This window comes from Diorhabda sublineata, chromosome 7, assembly GCF_026230105.1.
Source record: "Diorhabda sublineata isolate icDioSubl1.1 chromosome 7, icDioSubl1.1, whole genome shotgun sequence".
Taxonomy (NCBI): Eukaryota; Metazoa; Arthropoda; class Insecta; order Coleoptera; family Chrysomelidae; genus Diorhabda; species Diorhabda sublineata.
Genome location: NC_079480.1, coordinates 17,866,870 through 17,890,037, shown reverse-complemented (window position 1 = coordinate 17,890,037; position 23,168 = coordinate 17,866,870). Strand labels below are relative to the sequence as shown.

At 32.5% G+C, this 23,168-nt stretch overlaps 1 protein-coding gene across 4 annotated transcripts in view; it reads left to right on the top strand.

Annotated features, from left to right (window-relative positions):
- The window catches only part of LOC130446575 (regulator of G-protein signaling 9), an 88,649-nt gene that overhangs the window by 29,265 nt on the left and 36,216 nt on the right, over nt 1-23,168 (top strand). For all 4 annotated transcript variants that reach the window (XM_056782925.1, XM_056782924.1, XM_056782927.1 and 1 more), the window contains exons 4-8: nt 7,265-7,315; nt 10,355-10,461; nt 11,685-11,873; nt 14,073-14,261; nt 14,317-14,492. In XM_056782925.1, the coding sequence (XP_056638903.1) occupies nt 7,265-7,315; nt 10,355-10,461; nt 11,685-11,873; nt 14,073-14,261; nt 14,317-14,492 (712 nt within the window). The remainder of the gene's footprint in view (nt 1-7,264; nt 7,316-10,354; nt 10,462-11,684; nt 11,874-14,072; nt 14,262-14,316; nt 14,493-23,168) is intronic.

Sequence of the window (23,168 nt, the reverse complement as noted above, 5' to 3'; positions counted from 1 at the left end):
TGTTTTTCATGTACTATATATACTCAAATCGAATTTTGTCCTCTTCAAATATCATCCAAAGGTCTGAAACAAATTAATCGAGTTTAGATTACAAAATTTTATCAACAACATTTATGAACAATTCTAGCAAATTTCTTAGAATTCAACACTCTTCAATGCTGGGAAACCAATATACAATCTGGGAAAGGTTTCTAAAATTATATTTAATTGAACTAGTCGTAAATATTCTCTTAAAAACTAAAAGAAACCTCAATAATGCGGTACTGTCACGAAATCTTGAAGATACTGTCTGGGAGTGTACGCAATTAATAATGAAATGAGAAAACAGAGAAAAAATAAAACTTGGAAAAGAATTTGAGTCTCCACCGATAATCTAAGAACAAAAAATAGAACTACTCAATTAAAAATTATATTGAAAAATCAAAAACTGATGGTATACTTAAATATCTAGCAGCCTAATCAGCTTAACAGAAAATTGAGTATTCACTGTGGACAGAAACAAAATAAATCGCTCAAAATTAATAAATACCTAAATACCAATATACGAATTGTAATGGGTGAAAAGTAGCAGTGAATGAGACAAAATGTTTGCAGCGCATCTCAAAGAAACATTTGAATTACATCATTCTCATAAAAATGGAAATTTCGTTGAAATATTTAACTGCCTCTTAGCATGGAATATGGAATAATTAAGACCAATTAGCATAATGTGAAAATTACTTCAAAAGCCTTCAATTCCTTTAAAGATATGGCATTGTGAAAGTTCCTAGTGTGAAGTATTTTTGGTATCAGGTCAATTATGACATACGGAAGAAACCAGAGAGGAAACCAACAAAACGAAAGGCATGCTTCGGGTAACCGAAATGAAAACGCTAAGGACTATAGTGGGAAAAACAAGAGTAGATCGAATCAGGATCACTGTGTGGTGCAAGACATCGTAAGATTGGGGAGATAAAGAAAAAGATACTAGTACGCCCACGTGAGAAGAATGGAAGAGAGTAGACTGCCACGCATCGTACTTGAAGGGAAACCAATAGGGAAAAGAGGTCGACAACTTAAAGAACAATATGTTTAAATCGTGATTACCTCTATGTCTGCATATATTGGATGCAGCAATTTTTTGAAACATAATATTCTGGTAAAAAACTTACATGTACGGGTATTTACTTCAATTTTCCGCCTTTATTCAGTTATAAAGAGAACGCTATTCATGATAAACGAAGCTGTGTTGAAGAGAGTTTCTGAAAGCGTCTTTGTTTAATGGGTGGAACTTGAGGTGAGTGAGTATTCATAACCGCTCATTTTCTATTTTTGCTAATTTGACATTTGAATTGAAATACTATTCAGAGAATTATTTTGCGGTGAAATATACAGTCTATAAGCTCAGCTCAACCATAACTCCGAATAGTACAGTTGGCTTTCATTTCTGTTGTTTCTCTACCCGTAGTTTTCGGTTGAAAACGTGTTTGGTGAGATCAGTATTCAGAGAAGTATTTATTCGTCCTCATGTTCAAGTCAACAAGAAAATTTTCTATCCGTATTCTTAGGTTAAAACTGTAACTTACTCTGAAGACAATGTAAGTGTTAACTTGTTTTGTGATGTATCTTAGTTATACTTTGGATCTTAGGAGTAAAATCAAACGTATTCATTGAGTGTCTCTAAGTTTTTGTTTAGCTTTTTATGATCTATACCTTCACCTAAATATCTTGACTACTATTGTTCTGAGCTCTAGACATCCGCGTGGCGTTTATTAGCCCCCTTCAAATTACTTACATAGGGGTCGGCATAAGTCACATTTTGTATTATGAGGAAAAATGGGATTCGAAATAGGGTTCAAATAGATGCCTAACTTACAACAACAGTTCTCAATGGAGAACGTCCGGCTAAGCATGTTAAGCTGCCCGCGAAGAATTTCAAATTGTTATTCGATTGAAGTTCAGAGGTCGGGGAGGATACGAGGTCCAAAAATGCAGTCTTTGAAAAGGTCCCACAGGAAGAAATCACAGAGTGACAGGTCACATGACCGTGCGGGCCACACAACGAATCCTCGTCTGCCTATCCATTCCTCAAAATAAACATTGAGGTACTTCCGCATATACAATGCGCACTGCGGCGAAGCTCCATCTTGCATGAAATAACGGATGTTCGCGAGTTTTGGATCGTTGTCCATTTGTCCACGTAAATTTTCGAGCATTTCTAGATACCTTGTCCCGTCACGGGACGCTCAAAATAGTACGAAATCTACATGAATATCTGACCGCAAACTCACCCCAAGCTGGTTCAATTCTTCAAAGAATACCTGAGGATTCTGGTCGTTCCAGTACAGTTATGCCGATTGACCGTACCGTTCAGCTCGAAGATGGCTCTATTCAACGACAAAATTGAAATCTGCAACTACGAATGGTGGAAAAAATTTCATACTGATGTATAAAATATGACTTTTTTTTACGAATTTTCAATTTTCTTCCGTCTTTGTTCCTTTGAGAAGCTATGCTAGAGAACACAGAGGATCTCTTAAGAAATATTTTTTCTAATACCTTCAATTCCAGCTTCTATTGCACCTTCAGGATATGTAACTAGCAGTGTCATAATATGTATTGACAGGTGCTTTACTCTACCACTACACCAACACTTACAATCACACTGTCTGACGCGTGTTTCAATAACCAAGTTTCGTCTTCAGAAACTAAAAGTGGACTTCAGTGGTGATGAGAATACTCTATTAAGTATCAATATCACTAACGGTTCAAGAAGTTTCAACTTAACTTTTCCATCTGTTTTATACAGACATAGATAGATCCGGATATCTTAAGTATTCCCCGCGAAGTGAATAGGATGTTCAATTTTTGATATTCGAATACTTCTATCATTTTAGTAAAATTGTAAATATTGATATGGATCAATTATCTTTAGAAAAATTGTAATTTACTCTGCTATTGATAGGCAGCTTTCGATTTTTTAAATGTGGAGTAGATCACGGATTCCAAAAGTTTAGTCATTGTATATCATTGAGGGTATAAAATTATTTCTATCCCTTCTACTTACCACCAATTATAAGATAATTAAATATAAGAAACTTATAGAAAAATATTGAATTGAATAACTGGAAATATATACAAATTAGGACAGATGGTATATATTATTAGTAAAAGTCATAATTGGAAATAATAATTGACTATTTTCAAGGAAAAAGTAAATATTTGAAGTATAGAATATATTTCAAATCACAATCTCTTATAGTGAGAGACGTTTTTTTATTGATTGTAATATTGGAAATGCAAGCACACTGGGAGGAAGTTTGAACTCTTGTTTACTTTGGAACATAAGTTTTATAGAGTCAGTTAGACGTATCTATTCTTCCAATTTATCGAGTTTTTTCCACTAGAAATTGAGTCTCTTTTGTTATGAAATTCAATCTGAATGAATATTGCAATAAATCGATTCTCAATTTATATTTCTATCAAATGAGGGAAAGAGAGAAAAAAATGTTTAGATTTTGTATAAGGGATATAATAATGAACGGAGACGTGATAATTTTTTTTATTTGTTAGATTTGTTCATATAATTCAACAATCAGTTTTTCAAAAGTAGTATAGGTGCTAATAAGAAAAATCAAATTAAGAAGCAGCTACTTTATTGAAGTCTACTGCAATTATCTCAAAATAATTATTTTCATAACTAAGCTCTCCGTGTAATGTGGCAATTGAGGACGAATATTTTCATTATTTACAGTCTGCAAGTTCGTGGATGTTTTTGTACATTCAAAAGACTTTAGTATATTATAAGAACTTTTCGAGTTACATCTTATATATGAAATTCTCGTGTTACAATGTTAGTTACCATACTACTCCGAAACGGCTTGACGGATTTTTATCAAATTTCATAAGCATATTCAGTAGGTCTGAGAATCGGCTACTATCTACTTTTCGTACCCTTAAGTGATAAGAGTTGTCCACCCCTAACATTAAATTTTTATTTTTTGGACAAAATTTCAATTTTTAATCACCAAACCAAAGTTGTCAGGCTCTTGTGACTGTTAATTACATACTCACCGACGGTAGAAAATACTCTACTGCATATCAACAGTTTGATATGAAAACCAACATCAGAGAGACGCTTAGCTGCCCGACGGAAATGAGGTAAATCGTGGAGTTTCTTAAAGCCACCAAGCTGTATAATAAAATATAATTCAATTTATGCATTGTAATAGATTTTGTAACAGTCCTCTATTTAACTTATGTATCTTATGATTGTTTTTGTGCGCCAATGACCAGCGCTGTCGAGGCACGTTAAACTTAAATAAAAGAAGAGAACAAAAATTTATAATGTGCCATTAAAAAATAGATATAACCCCAAATTTTCACTTTTCTATCACCAACCCCTATTTTGAAACAGTCATTTTAGTAATTTAATCATTTTTCATCCCGTTCGATAACTGATCAATTATCACTGGCGGTAATAACTTACTCTCAATTAAATGTTAGGCTCAACAGGAACTGACAAAACCTTCCTTATTTCGCTAATTCTCGCCGAAATACATCACATTGGCTGTTGCACCATCGGGCATTGCAGCAACTTTATTGGATGGACACAGAACAGCTCATTCAATATGTTACCACTAAATATTCAAAATAACCCTAACGTAGTGAGCAACATAAAAAAAATCATCCATGGCCACAGTGCTGAAGCATTGTAAAATTATCATCTGGGATAAATGTACTATAGCACACAAATATTCGCTTGATGCGTTGAAGGATATTAAAAAAATGACAAACTATTTGGTGGCACAATTGAGTTTCTTTTGTTTTTAATGTTGATTTTCATTCTTTCTATCTAACAAGAACGTGACAAAATACGGAATCCTTTAAGGTCTTTACACTATATTTGTATACTAGTATGATTTTTTTCTAGTAAAAAATTACCTAGTTCTGATTGGTTCAAGACATCAAAAATTGTATTTTTTACCCATATCATCTAATACAACTATTATCGATTTCATTCCATCTCCAGCAGGACTTCTTCAATCTGAACCACTTCTAATGCGAACATCTCTGTAATCCAAACGCCCCACCGCTTGCTTTTTCACTTTTATCACGCCAGTTACTTACCGAAGGTCGAGTAGATATTATAAGCATTTTATTTTTGTTTTTACATCATGGCTTCGACTTCGAATGAAAGGAAACACCTTCTCCTGACTATTTCTTAACAATGTGAGATTTTGGATCAAATCAAAAAAGATATTCCTTCTAGTTCTTTTGTGCAGATATATGATGCTGGCCACTCTACCATTTTGATATTATGAAGAATGAAGAGCAGATACGATCTTATAATATAAGAGATGAAAAGGGTCCAGGTGCTCAAAAGACATTAAAAACTCATACATAACTCGAAGATGTTCACATGGTTTATAGAATAGCGACGAGAAACTTTCCTTTATCAGGTGATATTTTGATGGAGAAGGCGAAATACTTGGTTAAAGAGAATTTTTTACCAGTGAAGGTTTTTTAGAAAATAAAAAAAACACGGAATACGTCAACTGAAAATAACCGATGAGAAGTTGTATAACAAAAACACGGGCGCCGTAAAACCATTCTAGAACAAATCCAATTATATCTTTCTCGTTATCAAAGAGAAAGATTCATCCGCAGATCAAATCTGTATTGCGTATGAATCTGGATTGTATAAAAAAACAATACCAGACAAAAGTCTGATTCAAAAGTTAGGGCTCCAGGTTCCCTAGAAAGAATGACTTTCATGCCCTGTGCAAATATTTCTGGGATGGACAAAAGCCACGTGTATAGGTGAAAAGACATATATTTCTAGAGTGGCTTGTAGAATACTTCATCCCTGAAGTGAAGAAATTCTTATCTACGCTGAACCTACCGCTCGATAATACTCGGGAACATCCGTTTGATGGAAACCTGCAATCCATTCATTGAAATTTCACAGATAAATACATGCTTCCTAATTGTACAGTTGTCATTCAGTCAATAGACCAAAACATATTCAAAACATATAGGGTGAATTATAAGAAAAAACTTCTGCTTAAGGAACAACAGAAATTGGTATCCGATGTCTTTAAAAAGACCACTATGACAGAAGCTGTTTTATTATGCTGGGAAGTTGCATAAGTTAAATGCGAATCTAATTTTATTTTAGACTCCTTTATGGTCTCAATCAAACATCGAAAAATATACAGACGATGAATTTGAATTCGAAGATAAGATTCCTTTAGTTTCTTAAGTTGATAGAAGCTTTTCTGAGGCTGAAGTTGACGGCTTCTTACTGAACTATGATGATCTAAATGAAATTGAACCGTTTCCATATCGAGCGGGGTGTCTGCCTTATATACTTGTCTTGCATGCGCTGATATATTTTTGTCAGAAAAAATATTTTTACGTAAATTACAAGACAACGCTTCTAATTTGTCACTCAATATAGAACACAGAAAATATAGATTTTCTGTGTTATAATTCGAACTGGGGGTGAATTTTCGGAGTTCGGGTCCTGCTGTATATTCAGCTTAGTTTTTAAACACGCTTTTATTAGCTTTACCTGTATTTATGTTTGTTTGTTTTTGAGCTTGTTGAGGCTTATTACTGGTAGTATATCCCACTACTTCAATTGCGTTCATTAGCCGTGCGCGCTAAGGCGTCAACCTTCGGTTTCGCCGGTCACAGGCTCAAATCCCGATCACGCTATAAAAAAAATTATTTTGAGGCAAACTTTTTTTTAGAAATTATCATTGCGAATTTTCTTTTCACATCGAATTGAATTTCACAACTGTATGTCATCTGTTTAATTTTGACTTTATCACCTGCATTAATATTACTTCAAAATTTAACACCTTCAATGTTATTATGGTTTTCGAGAAGAGTTACACATCCCTGCGCCCTTTGCTAGTGATTTACAATACTAGAACTTATAGAAAAAAATTATAAAATAAAATAATAGAACTGAAAAGTCATAGTTTTAAAAAACGAACAAACACGCTTATAAAGCCTTAAACCCTAATATAAGAAATAATAGTAATATTGTGAAAAAACCTAGAAGCGTTTTAGTCCTTATTCTAAAAATTATTTTCAACTTTTTAGTTTGATGTGCTTTGAAAGCGTGTTTTTTGTTTAAACTATGTTTGTCAATCATATTTAAATTTTACTATTCATTTGAATGTGTCACTATTGTGTTTTTTGTCGAGAATATTCAATTAAAAACACAATGTACTCATTTCAAGATATCGATCGATCTATTCTCTTTTTTCAGGGTATGACCTAATTGAATGGCTAATGGAACGACTCGGAATCGAAGAATCTGGTAAGTCATAAAAGTTGAATGGTAAGTACTCACTCAGAAATCGAATAGGGGAGTGTTGGGTAATACCACACCCTTGAGAAGATATAGCTATAATATTCTACTAATGCAGATCGATTCAAATCAAGCTAGATTTTTATTAATAGAGTGAATCCATGAACCAAATAAAAAGCGTCTCAAAAATTTGAGCAACTTGACACGTGAGGTTTTTAGTAAGTATACACGATTGGACAAAATAGGATCATCGAATTTGTAGTTTAATTATGAATTTTATGAGAGATTGTAAAAAAATCTATACCATGGTGTTCACAGATTTTCTATTTGTGTCACATTTATGATAGTTTTTTAAGATAAAAACCTTAGGCTGTGTGGAAGCACATTAATTTGTCAAAAAGAACTCAAACGATTGGAAAGCAAACCAATTAATTGTGTTAGATATGCATGTGACGATAGAGGAAGTCCATGATCAAATTAATGGAGATGTTGAAGTCAGAAGATAGTATTCTGCACCCTTCCTTGATATATCCCAAGTTTCTGATGAAGTGTGGCATGCCGGAAGCTTAAGAAACTACCTCCCCATCCCAACTATCAACTTCCTAAATCGAACATAATCAACAGACGCTGCACTGTGACACAAGACAATGAACATACCGATATTCAACCCCTACCTTCTGGCGTTCCACAAGGGAGTGCGTTAGAACCAATTCTTTACCCTAACATCCTCAAACTAAAGTTCTGGCTAAAAAATATGGCTTATCAAAGACAATGAAGTAGAATGAATATACGTAACATGTCCATTCAATATATTTCAATTTTTTTTGTAAATCATAATAACTTTCCCCATGTGAGAATTCGTTCGATTTTTTCAGAAATCCGTTCATTTTTATCTTCAGTAATATAATTTTCCAGAACAAAATGGTCGTACCGCGATTCTTAATGTTCCTTCTTAATCAGTTGAAATAATGCAAAAAACAAAAAAATAGTCAAAACTATCGAATTATGAACCTACCTGTCGATTTTGTAAGAATTTAACAACCATAGGATACAATATACCTGTACATCTAAGCTGGAGGAACTGTCCATAGATAACAAGGTTCTCTTTTATAGAAGCTTCTTAAAAACTAAATAGACCTACGACATACAACTATTGGATACTGCCAGTAACTCTAATACCACCATTGTTCCAAATTTCCAAAATAGAGTACTACGCGCAATAGTCGACGCACCCTATCGTGTCCCTAACGAGGTAATTCACCATGACATCCTTCTGTAATCCTTTAAAGAACCCATAAAACGTTTCAGTGTAGTATCAAATATAGTGAAAGTCAAAGAGTGTCAGTTCATCACAATGTGTTAAATTTGGGCGACAATAATGAAGTGCAAAAGCTGAAACGCCTGCTGCCATCTCAAAGAAGAACATCGATAAGTTTAGATATTATTTAATTATATAAACAAAATAAATGGAAACAATAAGTGTAGAATAAGGTTAAAAAGAGGTCACTCACTGGTATAGTGATCCAGTGATTCATATTAAACACTTACTGCCGATTAGTTACATTGCAGTTACTCTAAGAGTTTGTCTCTGATAGAGAAAGATCCAATCAATATTTCTCAAACCATTCCACACATAACTGCTTCACAAAACTGTGATCAGTAATGAGGATCATCTTCATCCAATACTTGTCATAGCTGCACTTTATAAAGATGATAATTATTTTTATTAATTATTCTTCTTACAGATTTTTCACTAGTATCATTATTTTTTGTTTCAAAATTAAATTTTCAGGTCCTTTAAGTTCATTAAACTTCTTCATTTTCTTTCTTCCCCAACCAAGAATCTTTTTCACACTGCCAGTTTCATCAAATATTTTGACCTTTGAAATATGAGAACTTCTTCCAAGATTAAAAAAATTGGCGGCTTCTTGTAACGATCTTCCTGCATTGCAATGGATGAAAAACAAATTCGTATGCTAATTTATCATATACAAAAATACTGTACAATCTGAGAAATAGCTTCAAAAGTGTTACTCAGACTCTGCTTAATCGAAAAGAACCAACTGTTTCTGGTTTGCTGAGTTTAAACGTGGTCGTACAGGCACCGATGATGGTGAAGATTCTGATCGTCCAATTGAGGTGGTTACTCTAAAAAACAACTAAGTCCATAAATTGGTTACCTATATCTAATGGTAAATTGGAATTGCTTGAGATAACTGATTCCGTAAAGATATCAGAAGGTAGTGTGATCAAAATTATGCATGAACATTTTACCACAAGAAAACTGTTTTCAAAATGGGTGCCTCGTTTACTCGCAGTCGATCAAAAACAACAACGTGTTGATGATTCATAGCAGATTATGGGCAAGTTTATTTGTAATAAATCAGATTTTTTGCTACGAATCAAAATGATTATCATATGAGTGAACAGCAGCTGGTGAACCATGTCCGAAGCATCCAATGGCATAACAGTCAGCTGAGAAGTTTATGGCTTCAGTATTTTGGAATGCGCATGTTATATTGTTATACATAGAGTTGTTGGATCGTTTGAATGCAAAAATCAAGGACAATTGGCCCCATATGTCGAAGAAAAGACCACCTTTTCGCCAAGACAATGCACCGATTCACAAGTCGATAACAACGATGGTTAAGTTGAACGAATTACACTTCGAATTGCTTCCTCATCCACCGTATAGTCCAGATCTGCAATCTGGCTATTCGTTTATCTCAAAAAAATGCTCGCCGGTAAGGAATGAAGAAATGATTGCTAAAACTGAAGCCTATCTCGAGGCCAAAGACGAATCCTTCCAGAAACACGATATCGAGAAGTTAGAAAAACATTGAAATGATTGTATTGTTCTTGAAGAAAATTATATTGATCACTTAGTAAGTCACACGACTTATTGAGTGATGTTAGAGTAAAATTCATTTTAAACCATCAATAAGAAACATTTGTAATCAAACACATTAAGTTTAATGATAGAAATATCTATGATACTAATTTCCATCCAGTTATTTTCCTTCCTTTTAATTTGAAATTTGTTTGCAGAAGCACTTAACATCGCCAATCAACTATGTCAGTACGGATACTTTTTTCCCATAAGCGACTCTAAGAACCTCGTAGTTAAAGATGATAGCTCCTTATACCGATTTCAGGTTAGTATGGTTTTGCTTTGTTATAAAAAACATCATTAAAAATCATCTTAAAGACATATAAAATCAATCAATAAGTCCTATGTATCACGGATAGAGTTCACAATAGATAATATCTTTTTCCTTGTAGTATTATCCTTCAGTTATTGTTAAGATTTTTTAGACAAATAAAAACTACAACTCGTTTTGTTGATTCCAAATTGTTTTCAAGGCGAAAACATATCGTTGAGTGATTGTTTGAATTGAGAAGTATGAAGAAAAAAACTTAACCATCATTGAATCGTGTAATAACTTTGAAAACTACCGTACAAGTAAGATTAACGATCAGGACATTTAAAAGAGACTTTATATTGTGGGATTATCTAGAAATAGCAAAGATATTATTTGAAACTGATTCTTTATTGAAAAACCTTCTTTTTAAACGGGTCCTCTTCATAAACAACAACCAATGGATAATTCGGAATAAATTTCAAAGCCGTACAAGCAAAATGAAAAGTATTTTTTCCCAACGGATATGAGCCCATCATGGAAGATGATTTCTTCATTCTGAAAATGAATAAATGAAGAAACAAATAGGTGATTATCATAATTATGACTTTCTATGAATTCTTAAGATAAACATGACATATTGCTCATAGGAAAACACCAACAGTGAGCATTACTGTATACCGTTAGACCAAGAGAATTTTTATTCTAGAATTAGATTAAATGAACTTGCTTTTGCACTCTTCATATCCATCAGAAGAAGCAGTTAATTTTATCCAGGGTACAATGAAAAATGAAATGAAAGGCAGGAAGTGTTTCATAAAGCACAAATTAAGGGAAAGTTTCAAGAAGATATGATTGTATATCCACAAGGCCAAGGAACGCACTAAATCACAAATTGAGGAATTGACCTCAGGATTGCTTTTGCACCTACCACATTCTCCAGATTCTGCCTATAGGATCTATCACTATAATGCTAGAGAAAGATGAGTTTTAATCAAATTATGGAATTGTTTTTGAAAGAGTCATACATTCTGATGCCTAACGAAAACCAAAAAAATGACGTAGTTTGACAAACCATTGGACTGATTGGATGATTGCCGATGGAAAGTATTGTTATGAAAATTAATACCATGTTCTTCTTTCATTAGACCTGTGACTTATTGATCAATGATTAATGGAAAATCATGATTTCTAAATTCTTTCTTCAATTCAATTATAATTGATTTTATCGTTTTCAGAATCCTTATTATTGGCCTTGGCAGAATAGACCGCCCGACAATGTTGAGTACGCCATATACTTAACAAAAAGAACTCTAAGAAATAAGCAGAGACATGGGTTAGAGGATTATGAGATCGAGGCGATGAGTAATCTGAAGAAAAATTTAGCCAACAAATGGGATTTCATAATGAGTCAAGCGGAAGAGCAGGTAAATTAATATGCTATCTCAATTTTTATAGACTGGAAAAATTATACAGCAAAAAATTGTATACGAGGTTTGGCTATTAAATAACCAGACTGATTTTTTTGATATTATAAATATTCATTAATTATAACCAATATATGCCTCTCCCATATCTCTACATGGCTCCATGCGAATCTTAAATTGTTCAAAACCGTGCTGAGGAAGTCTTGTTTCCTCAGGACGTGTGCCGCTTTTCCTTTCACATCCTCAACAGACTCAAATATTGTTCCTTTTAATGCATATTTGATAAGTCACACGTAATTAAGTTTTCTGATAAGTTTGCTTGATTTTAAATCCCATAAAAGTGTAAATACAAATATTTATGCGACCTTTTTGTTGTTCAAATGGGTATCAGTTTTACACATACTTTTTGCATCTTAGAAACATTCATTATGAAAGAGTTATAAGCATCAGACGCTAGGTATCTCGATAGTAAATAGTAAAAATTTATTCAATTACTTCCAAACATGTATAATGAAGTCTTTTAATTAGATTTTACATCTAATTTGAAGTTTGTATGAAAAAAAAATTACAAAAATAAGCTTAAAAAACCGGTCTCTACAGTGGTGCAAACTGCTCGAAATAGTATTAAAATTGAAAGTTAGTTGAGAAGATATTGTTTCTGTTTTGGATTTATTTGTGCTCTTAATGATCATTTGCTGTAAATTTCATATCACGAAATAATAGAATAACCTTGCCATTATATCAACAAGAGAAAATCACATTTCAAAACTTGAGTAAATTTTATTACAATTAAGTACAATAATCAAGTTTATATGATTATGTAGCTTGTTTTGTCAATTGTATTTTCCCAAATAAGTGAGCTATTGAGTAACTAAACTAGCGTTGCTACAGAAAAAGTATACATGCTCTGAAGGTTAACGATTATTAGCTGGTTCATTGTTAAAAAATTGTATCAATTTGTAGACAAAAGCTTGTAAATACTAAAAAAACAAACAAAAAAATAACTAGACAAATATACAAATGAAAAAAAAAATCAATATACAGAAAAAGACCAAACTGATTAACAAAGTCCATAGCAATCAGTATGCAGCATAGCCGGAATTAAAAATAGTTTCCAGTGAATATGCCCTGAAATTATTGCGAAATGCGATTAAAGATGATATCGATTTGATTTCAATTGACAATAGTGATAAATAGATAGTCATGCAATGACATTTCTGAAGCCTGAAACGTCCTCTTCCAAATGCCATATTTGTAGAAAAACCAGTGTAGCCGTGACTTTCGTTTGTATAGATGCTGTTTTTTGTTTTGCACTGATAGAAAAATACTTCCTGTACTATTTCGAACAATAAAACATACGAAGGAACGATGTCGGGATGACAGATGATTATAAATGAATATATATGATTCTGAAATAAAAGGTTTCATGTAACCAGCTCGTTATTTGATAGTCACACCTCGTATTTTTATCCTTCACACAGTTGAGGTCTCTGCTCGTTTTCTGCATATTCCAGGAGTCTTTCTTGAAAAGCAGTTAATAGTGTGTTTAATATGATTAAGACCAATCGTTCCACTGAGTTTGACAATAATATTAACTTTTAGAATACAAAAAGTTTAGTTATTAACAAAAAATTTTTCGTTTTAATACACAGTGTTCCAGGACTTGATTCACAAAATTTGGGAGTTATTCTGTGTTGGAGTGAATTAATGATTCTACACTATTGTCTAATGGCCAGGGGCGGCTTATGTTCAATAGTTAAAAATGTGTAACTTCTATAGTATAATAGAAAGATAGTGAAATTGAATTTTTCAATATATGGCTTAGGAGATATGTAAATTTTTTATCGTTGTACATGCTAAGAAATCTGTTCGCCATAAAGAAACATTCTGAAGAAAATTATCATAAATTGTGATAATTTATTGAAAATACTTACAGAAGGTATTGAAAGGTATTTCTTGGAGACATAATGAATAAATTTGTACTATATACTATCGAAGATCATATTACTAGCATAAGGAAAAACTTGTGTAACAGCATTCTTCAAAATTTTTTGTATCAAGTCCCGGATCACCATTTATAATTTTATCATATTAATCTGGAATTTATCACCACAATTCACCATTATATTGCCACTTGTGAATAATCAACGCCATGTAGATACTTATATTGTTTGTTGAAACTTCTCTTTTATGTTTAAGGTGAAATTATCAAAAGGGTTAAAAAAAGCTGATAAGTTGGTAAGTGATTCTCAAGAAAGGGCGTATTGGAGAGTACATCGCCCGCCACCAGGTATGGTAAGTTCGTTAGAACCTTGCCCTGTACCTACTAGGAGTTGGAATGGAAGCACTAGAACTAGAAAAAAGACTATAGAAGACTGTAAACGAGAGGTACGGATTATACTATATGAAGTAAACTTATTTGTCGTAAAAATATAAATTTCAGGTAGAGCTACTAAAAAATAGTTTATCAAAAACAAGAATGAAGGTGTCTCAAGCTTTAGAAAGTATGGTACAACACGTCGAGATTTATACAGAATACGATCCTCTTATAACCCCCACTCAACCATCTAATCCATGGGTTAGCGAAGATTTGACGTATTGGCAGCTCAACAGCCCCCTGTAAGTATTCCTGAGCATTTCAACTTTGCATTTTCGAATGGTAGTTCAGCTATCTTGAGGAATAAAATTTGAAGTACGTTCTGCAATAAACAAAGAAAAGTGGCCCAATGAAAACTGGAAGATTCAAATATAAAAATTCGTTTAATATTGATGCTCATTTTCTGTACAAAGTAGATAGATTAGATAAAGACAAAAACATAAATTGGATCCAGTGAAATGACGGTGATACTATTAACAACAAAGTAAATAATAAAAGAACAATTATTTGAAGATGAAGTATTTGACATTGTTTCAATATCAGCCTCTACAAATGAAGAGCTTTGTAGTCATAAAATAGAAATGGAAAATCATACTAAAAAAGTATGTGAAAAATGTTAATCAAAAGATAAAAGGTGAATGGAGGCAACATGTCACAATTGTGAAGCATCGAATGGTCATCCATGAAAGGAATCCGAAATTCATGACATTGGATTGAAAATGCAGATGGATAATATGGAATTAGATATTTCATTAATTAGATATTTCATTCATAGCTTGTGACTACAAAGTTATCAGAAATAAACCAGGATATGGCTCATGAAATCCGATAGCTACTAAAAAGCTCAAAGTCCAGCTGCCACTATATAATAAAAAACGTTTACCAGCAAGCTGTTCAAGTCTGACAACATTACAATATTGAAAGAATTCTGCGGTGATTATTTCTCTTTAACGAAACATGGTAATTTCACCACAATTAAGGAATGATCAGAAATTTCATATCAGGTTTGAACGAATTATTTTTTTTTTATAAAAAATACAGGAAAATTATTGTCGGACGAAACTTTGAGATACATTGATTTGCTCGACAAGCGAAACATGTCGATTTCACGATATTTAAAACATGCTAGAATAACATTGTCCGACAAAATTGAAGGGAAGCTTTAGTAGTTCCTCGCTCCAATATCAAACTTAAATAAAAGGATCAATTTACAGAAATAAGAAAAAGTATATATAAGAATATTTGACAAGGGATTAAGGAACACAATGGATAAGATCTCTACTTATTAAAAACTAGCAAATTCATGGAGGAACTCCATGTTTATTATTTATCATGTTAGTTAATCAAATTTAGTCAATATTAGTGTTGAATAACCGAAAAGCTGCTTGGTTGAGCCTCAAATTTTCTTTCTATCCGTTCATCATGCACTATATACTCAAGGGAAATTATATTGAAGTATCTAATGGTTTTGATTCTGTATTACCTGGTTAGTGCGACTTACAAAAGAAGTGCTCAAGCGCCAAACACCATAACATTATGAATGCGGTCGCCATAATCAAATCTGTACAACCGTAACCGTAATTCCCATCAGATCTATTATTCATACTACGTAATTGTTTTAAGACGTTTTAGTGTTTTAGAATTGGTTGTATATGATTTCCACGCAGTAATTAATAGAAAATCCAAAAGCAGATACAAAATAAATGTCAGTTAAGCGATCGTTCAAGTATGGAAATCGATGAAGAGTCCATATGACAATTTCCACTTGACAGTTTCAATCCATAGAAAAGGTGTTTCCAATTTACATAATGGAAAGATCGCAAAAAATATACCAATACTATGAATACCATTTGAAGCAACCTATAGGATAATGAAAGAATAGTGTAATATAATTATGATGCAGTACCAATTCCTGCAATAAAAAGTGTCATTTTCATGAAAAGCCATGAATCCTCTAGTGAGATCAAAACGACGATAAATTTTTTTTCTATATTTAATGAATTATATACCTCCATTGGGCATCCGAAATGTGTGAATACAAGTAACGGGTTATCCAGACAATTATCTTTACCATTCTGCATTTCTATGGAGAGGATTCTATCCAAGTTCAAAATTCTAGGGAGAGATCATTCATCTCATTTGCTTGATATCGTGGAATAATCTGTTTCCCAAACTGAATTGCATGTTAAAAACTAGATTCACATCCGTTGAAGTTGTGAAATCTCAAAGGATAATGAATAAAACAAGGTGGATAAGAATAAAATATATTATCTGTTGAATACACTTGAGAAAAATTTACAAAAAATAACAGTTTTGTTGTGGAATTTACACCTCAATGCTCACATGAAGACGATATATTTAGCAAATAAACAACTAAATGTTTACTTGCATCATATATTAACTATTGGATCACTTTTTGTCAATATTATGAACGTTATATTTTCTCAAGATAGTGATTGCACATTTTTTAGTAAACTTGTATAATAATATGAAATAGTCTTGCATATAATTGAAAAAACAAAAAATAAATGGAAGTACGTGAAAATAATGCTGCCAAATCTTTCGAATTAACCCTTTTAGAATGTGTTTGTCGGCTTGCATCGTAGATAAAATGGAAATTTTAAAATAAATATTAAATAAGAAAAATTAAATATTTGTAACATAAATTGTAACATATTTTTAAATAAAACTTGTAATTGCTCACGGTTGGATGTAAAAGAGATCTTATTGTTTATGTATGATATGTAAATAAATTAAAATGATATATCCACGACCGTGAAATGAGGTGGGTAGAAACAGTGGGTTCATTAAGAACAAAAGAAATTTTCAATATTTCATCAGCAACGAACAAAACGAATTTCTCTTGGGAAAGTTGAGTTACCTTTGAGGGTAATGCATAAAGTTGAAGAGAAAATTATGTTGGCCTGGTGTTAACACTTGTTTTTATTAGTTTAACCAATACTAAAATCACATAAAATCATTATTTAAGTACAAAAAATAAGTTTTATTGAGGAATGTTTTACTGTTTTATCATTATTCTGATTAACACTTCTTTATTACGTATTTGCTCCAGTTAAACCTTCCCATTTTCTGCATTTGGCATTCTAGAATTTATTGTCAGGAGTACAGGATTTTTCAAATCGGAATAGATATTGAAGATGGGTTAATATAACGCAACAATCTTGAAAAACAAGTTCAATTCTTCATTGAAATCAATGTTCGAAACCTGTGATTCTAAGAATGTGTTATCAGGCTTCTTTAAAAATGTGGATTAATCCTTCTAGATCGTCAAAAACTTCTTTATAGTCTACCAAAGACATTTTCCCTAGCACCTCCATTATGTATTAACACCCCTCATTCAAGGCTTTTATCGCTAAGTTGGAATTTCTGGAACCATTGGCGATATTCACAATGAACACACTGTTCACACCACTACTACACTCACAATTACACTGTCTGACGCGCGTTTCGATAATCAAGACTGAAAAAATACTTAACCTACGCCATGATTTGAGAAACCAAATATCAGCACTTTACCAATCTGATATTAGTACTTAGTTTTCCAACTAAGTTGGAATTCCTGGAACCGTTGTTGGTAAAGGTTCACCTTCAGTCTCTGAAGACGATAACTTGGTTATCGAAGCGCGCGTCGGACAGTGTAATTGTGAGTGTTGGTGTAGTGTAAACAGTGTGTTCAACATTGATGACTGCTTTGAAAAACAATCACTCTCGATTCAATCTGTGAAAAGTGTCTCTGTCACAGAGTTTCAACCTTTATTGGCTCAATATATGACAAGATGAATGAAAGAGAACTCGTCGCTCTTGAAACATCTCTATGAAAGCAAATATGAAGTGAGTAGAGATTCATCTGACTACCTCTTCCAATATTCGATTTTTATATGCTTAAACTCATCAGATAATGACTCATAAAATGATATGAACTCTCAAGAGCTATTTCTAAGGAACTTTTGCCTTAAAGGTGATCGGCAAAACCCAGGCTAAGAGTTAGGTATATGCATACAAAGCTGAAAATTGTGAGAGAGTTGGCTATAAGTGTCAGTTTTTAGAAAAGTACGTTCACTAAGAAATTTCCTCATACGGAAGAACAAACTTTGAAGTCCTATATGAGATTAATTGATCAGCCACCTTTTCAAATTCTTTTCGGTACAATAACATGGTTGCTTTTGAAAATTATGACCTGTGTGTTTTCACAATCCATATAATATTTCTAGATTTTCCATGTATCTTCATTAAATTTGATTTTTCTTACGTTTTATATATGTGAAAATCTAATTAATACATAACTTTTCATCAGAAAATTTTTCAATGTTGCATCAATCCGTTATTTTTATAATCACTCTCCCATTGTAGAGAAATTGAAGTTGTTCTTATTGAATATGATTTTCAATTTTTCCTCAATATGTATATAAATGATTAGTTTATATTCTACGTCAAAATCGAGACTTGAAATTTGAGTTTAGATCGATTAACTATTAACAATTAATTTAACACCTATTTAATAGAGGCAAATTTCAAAACTACCCCTTTCAATCCAATTTCAAGATAAACATACTAATTTATATTCAATATTTTCAGACGAATCAGTTTATGTTTATATCTTATACTCCTCATTTCTTTCGTAAATACCTAAGTAGATCAGAAAAATATATACAAGTATTACCACTTCCGAGTGTGACCTATTATAAACTCACCCTTTGAACTTATAAGTATAAACATGGTGAATCTTGCCTCCAGTAAAAACTATAATTCGAGGGAGTTACATCTTTGCTTAAAAATGGACCATGTAGAGCAATGCGCAATTATCAAATACATGCGCTTGAGAGATTTGACAGTCACATTAAAAACTGTATTATCACATGAGAAAATATTGTCTTTATTATGGTAAATGGAAGTGTATAGATAAGCTTGTCGGTGGAGGATCCACAACTGCTACCACACACAAAAATGTACATGATGTCTTGTTACGAAATCGTTGTGTGATTATCAGAGAAACAGTGGAAGATAGTGGTCTCTCATATCAATTGGTAACTGATACACATACTGTAATACAACATGGATGACAAGATCCTCAATCTGCACAATGTATTGCTTTTCCTCCATGACAACAGCAAAACAGCAGCAATAGCTCTTTGGGGATAAGTTTGTTGTTGTTAAATGTTGACTACCCTAGACACCTTAGAATAGAGATGTATTCATCTTAATAGAGACTATACCAAAAATCAAAATGACATACAGTAGGTCTCACGGAGCAAAATAATTAGCCCTGGTACAACAAATACACTTTCTCATACACAGATGACAACATACATAAATGATAGTGACCCATTATGATTTGTAGGAATTTCTAATAGATTGAACATGACTAGAAAAATGATTCTATCTCTTCAATATGTACCACAATTTTTCTCAATGTACAACCAAATGAAAAATATCATTGGAACCACCAAACATACGTTTATATTTGCTGTTTCTGCTATCAAAGTAGCAACTCCTTCCACCCATCTTGAATGTGTCTTCATCAATGATAAGACTGCCTGTCTCATTTTCTCTCCATTCTTTTTTTGTAGAAAGATATCATGTCCTTCATTTTTACGAACTGTGTGATCATCTTCTTATGCCTCACGTCGTAACTAACCCTTTAATGAAAGCTCATTTTTCAGATATTCGGATATTGTTAGATCATTCTTAAGCATTTGATTATTTTCAGAGATACTCCCACCATCAGGTGATATTTGAGTAGGTTCTGTTTGAATAATGGGCTCACAACCAATTTCAGTAATTTCCAGCTCCACGTCATTACAACCGTTTCACAGAATACTATTAACAGCTTAGTAGACTTCGTCACCAGGGTTGATTGTCGTCTAAATTGTGTGGCCACTAGATTGTTCTGTCTAATTTAGCATCATCAACGTTTTTTGACCTCGATATATCATGTTTGAGGTTCATACATAAGAGGAATTATGATTTTCGGTATTATGAGTGGTGAAGGACACGTATACTCTATACATTGAAGATATCTAAGATATCTTTTAAACTATAGATATATGAAAGGACTACACGCTAATCTTCAAATTTTGCATTAATTCTCACATAGGAGGTATTAAAGTGACAACAACAATATTATAGTACTTAAATATATAAATCATCGTCTATGCTGATGTTTTTAAGTTTTATCTTATTATAATCAAGTCAATTTATCATTATCTTAGTAGTTTTATTATTTCTTCACTCTGTTGCATATTTACATATTTTAATTTGTAAGCTTCCAAATTTCAAGTAATTTGTTTGTGGAATTGGTTGAAACTTAAACTGAAACGTAAATTTCTTCAACAAATTTCAATTTTCATTTCATCTTTATCAAAACTATATCAACAATCCTGCTCTAGATTTCGAAGTAATTACTAAGCAAAAAGGTTGGATCTTCGCCACTACAAGTTTCTTGTCCGAATTATTACGTGCGTTTGCTAAAAATGGTTATTCAATCTAGTACTGAATGTGTTGAAACTTTTTCTTCACATTTGCCAAATTCTAACCTCTTCAAGTATTTTTTTGTGCGGCTTGCCTTGTAAGGAAGCTAATTAGGAGAAGTACCGATATCTAAATAGTTTTGGATCTAGTGGTATCAAGTAATAATCTCATCCAGACTGGAATTGCGTCTTATTCAATTTCATATTCCTTTTATAAAATTTCCTCATATCACAGAAAGGCTACTGCTTCGATACTAAAATTTCTTCATTAATCTTTGTTTATTTTCATTCCTGTATGATCATTGTCAACTTTAAGAGGAATACATTGTTTCTTGGTTTCTTCTCACATGTCCTATATTTTTTTCCAGTTATTGACGATAAGTATTTAATACTAACTCCAAATATTGAAGCTACAGCTACTACAACCTAATCTAACCTAACCTAACCATCTTTATATGTTCAATAATACTTTTTGAAGTTTTGTGCTTTTTTCTGATTCAAGATCGTGTTTAATTTTTTCTTATTCATCTCGTGAATTAAAACATACGTTTATTGGTTTCACCTTCTGATCTATTCTCTACAAGATGAAAAAGAATGACATCTGTTATAACTTCAAGAACCTCATATGCGTTCTCAAAGTTTTAGTGATACATATTTCAGCATTATCATTTGTTGTGTTTATCCCATTTTTTGTTTACACATAAATATATTCTGAAATATACAATATTACATATTTGATATATTATTTCAGTATTATATATCTTATATATGTCATATCTTGTGAATTTACTTCAATAGTAGTGAACTGATGAAAGTATCATAAAACGAACTATTATTATGTAAGAGGTCTCTGATAAGTTTTCGACCTCAAACCTGAAGATGTCACCTATTCTGGACGCTTGGTTTTTGTTTGACAATCATATAAATGGATCGTTGTGAAGATTTTTCTAAACTAAGTATCGAGCTGTCATATATATTTGTTTTTGAAAGAAACTGAGCCTTCTCAGAAGAAATGAGAACTTTACTGTAAATGAGAAAACTATCATTTGTATCCGTAAAATTTTGGACAGTTGAATTTAAACGTGGCTGTATCGTTTTAACTGACAACGAGCGTTTGTAAGAGCAAAAACTGCGATAATTAGATGTATCATGGAAAAATTCCACCAAATTATGATGGACGACCGTCGCATTGAGACTAGAGGGTTAAAAGAGGATATTAGCGTATGAAAAAACTCTTTTTCCTTATATTGACTGAAGAATCATGCACTCGTTAGCTATCCCACTTCGGACCAAAAGCACTTTCGAATTATCATCTACCAGGCTTTATTGACGCTATTTAAGTAGAATAAGTTGGCTTTTCCATCGATTTATAACTGCAGATATAACTTATATCCACCACCACATTTGATAAATAAGAAAGTATTCGTACCAGTGATTTGGAAAGGGTGATTCTGCTTTGAAAAAGGCAAAGATGGTTTCATTTGCCTGAAAACTGATGGCGACAGTTTTTTATTGAAGTCTTGGGATTATATTTCTGAACCTTCTTTAACAAGGTGAAACAATGATGATCATTTCATAATAATATGAATGGAGGAATTGCAAAAATGCAAAATATGGAGTGATTTTTCATATCGGAACAACACACCTTTTGACACTTTGGTTTTTCTCGACCAACCACCGTATTTACCACAACGTTCCCTAAGCGAATACATTCATAAATTATCATTTTTCAACGTGAAAATGTTTATAATTCATGCGACACGAAAATTCGAGTGATTGCTCGGATGAACTTAAGATGAGTCGAAATATCACCCTGAAAACGTTGTGACTGAAATTGAGTTAATTTTTTTTTCTAAAATTTCAGTAATGCTAGAAACTTTAAATTCTGTAATTTGTGTGCACTTGCAAAGGACTGATTACAGGTATTTTTTCAATATTCCTGTTACATTATACGGGGAAAAAATTTCCTATTCCTGTGAGGAATTACCATCATTTGATAAATTAATGAATTAACACAGCTTCTGTCATTCTGATTTATACAAGTAATTCTTTTCCTTATTCCAGTTCGAGAATTATGAAGATTAGGTTGTAACTTTTTGGAATCCTGTTAAGTTATGAATATATATATTTCGAGCTGTTAAAGCTCTTTTCCGAATCGGGGATCGAACTCAAAAATTTCAGTCTACTCAAATCGCGAATCCACACAGTTATAGTCCGACTAATTTGAGCATGCGCAATAACTCTCATACTAGGGGTCCAATACTAAAAAACAGCAACAACACGTATCTTCGAAAAGAACTATTTTTCGTGCAGAATCGCGCAAGATCATTTTGACGTTAATTATTTTAGATACTCATTTTCTTGGCCAAAGGGACAGTCCATGTACTGCAAGTTGATAAAGCTGCTTAGGAAGAACAACATTGTATAATA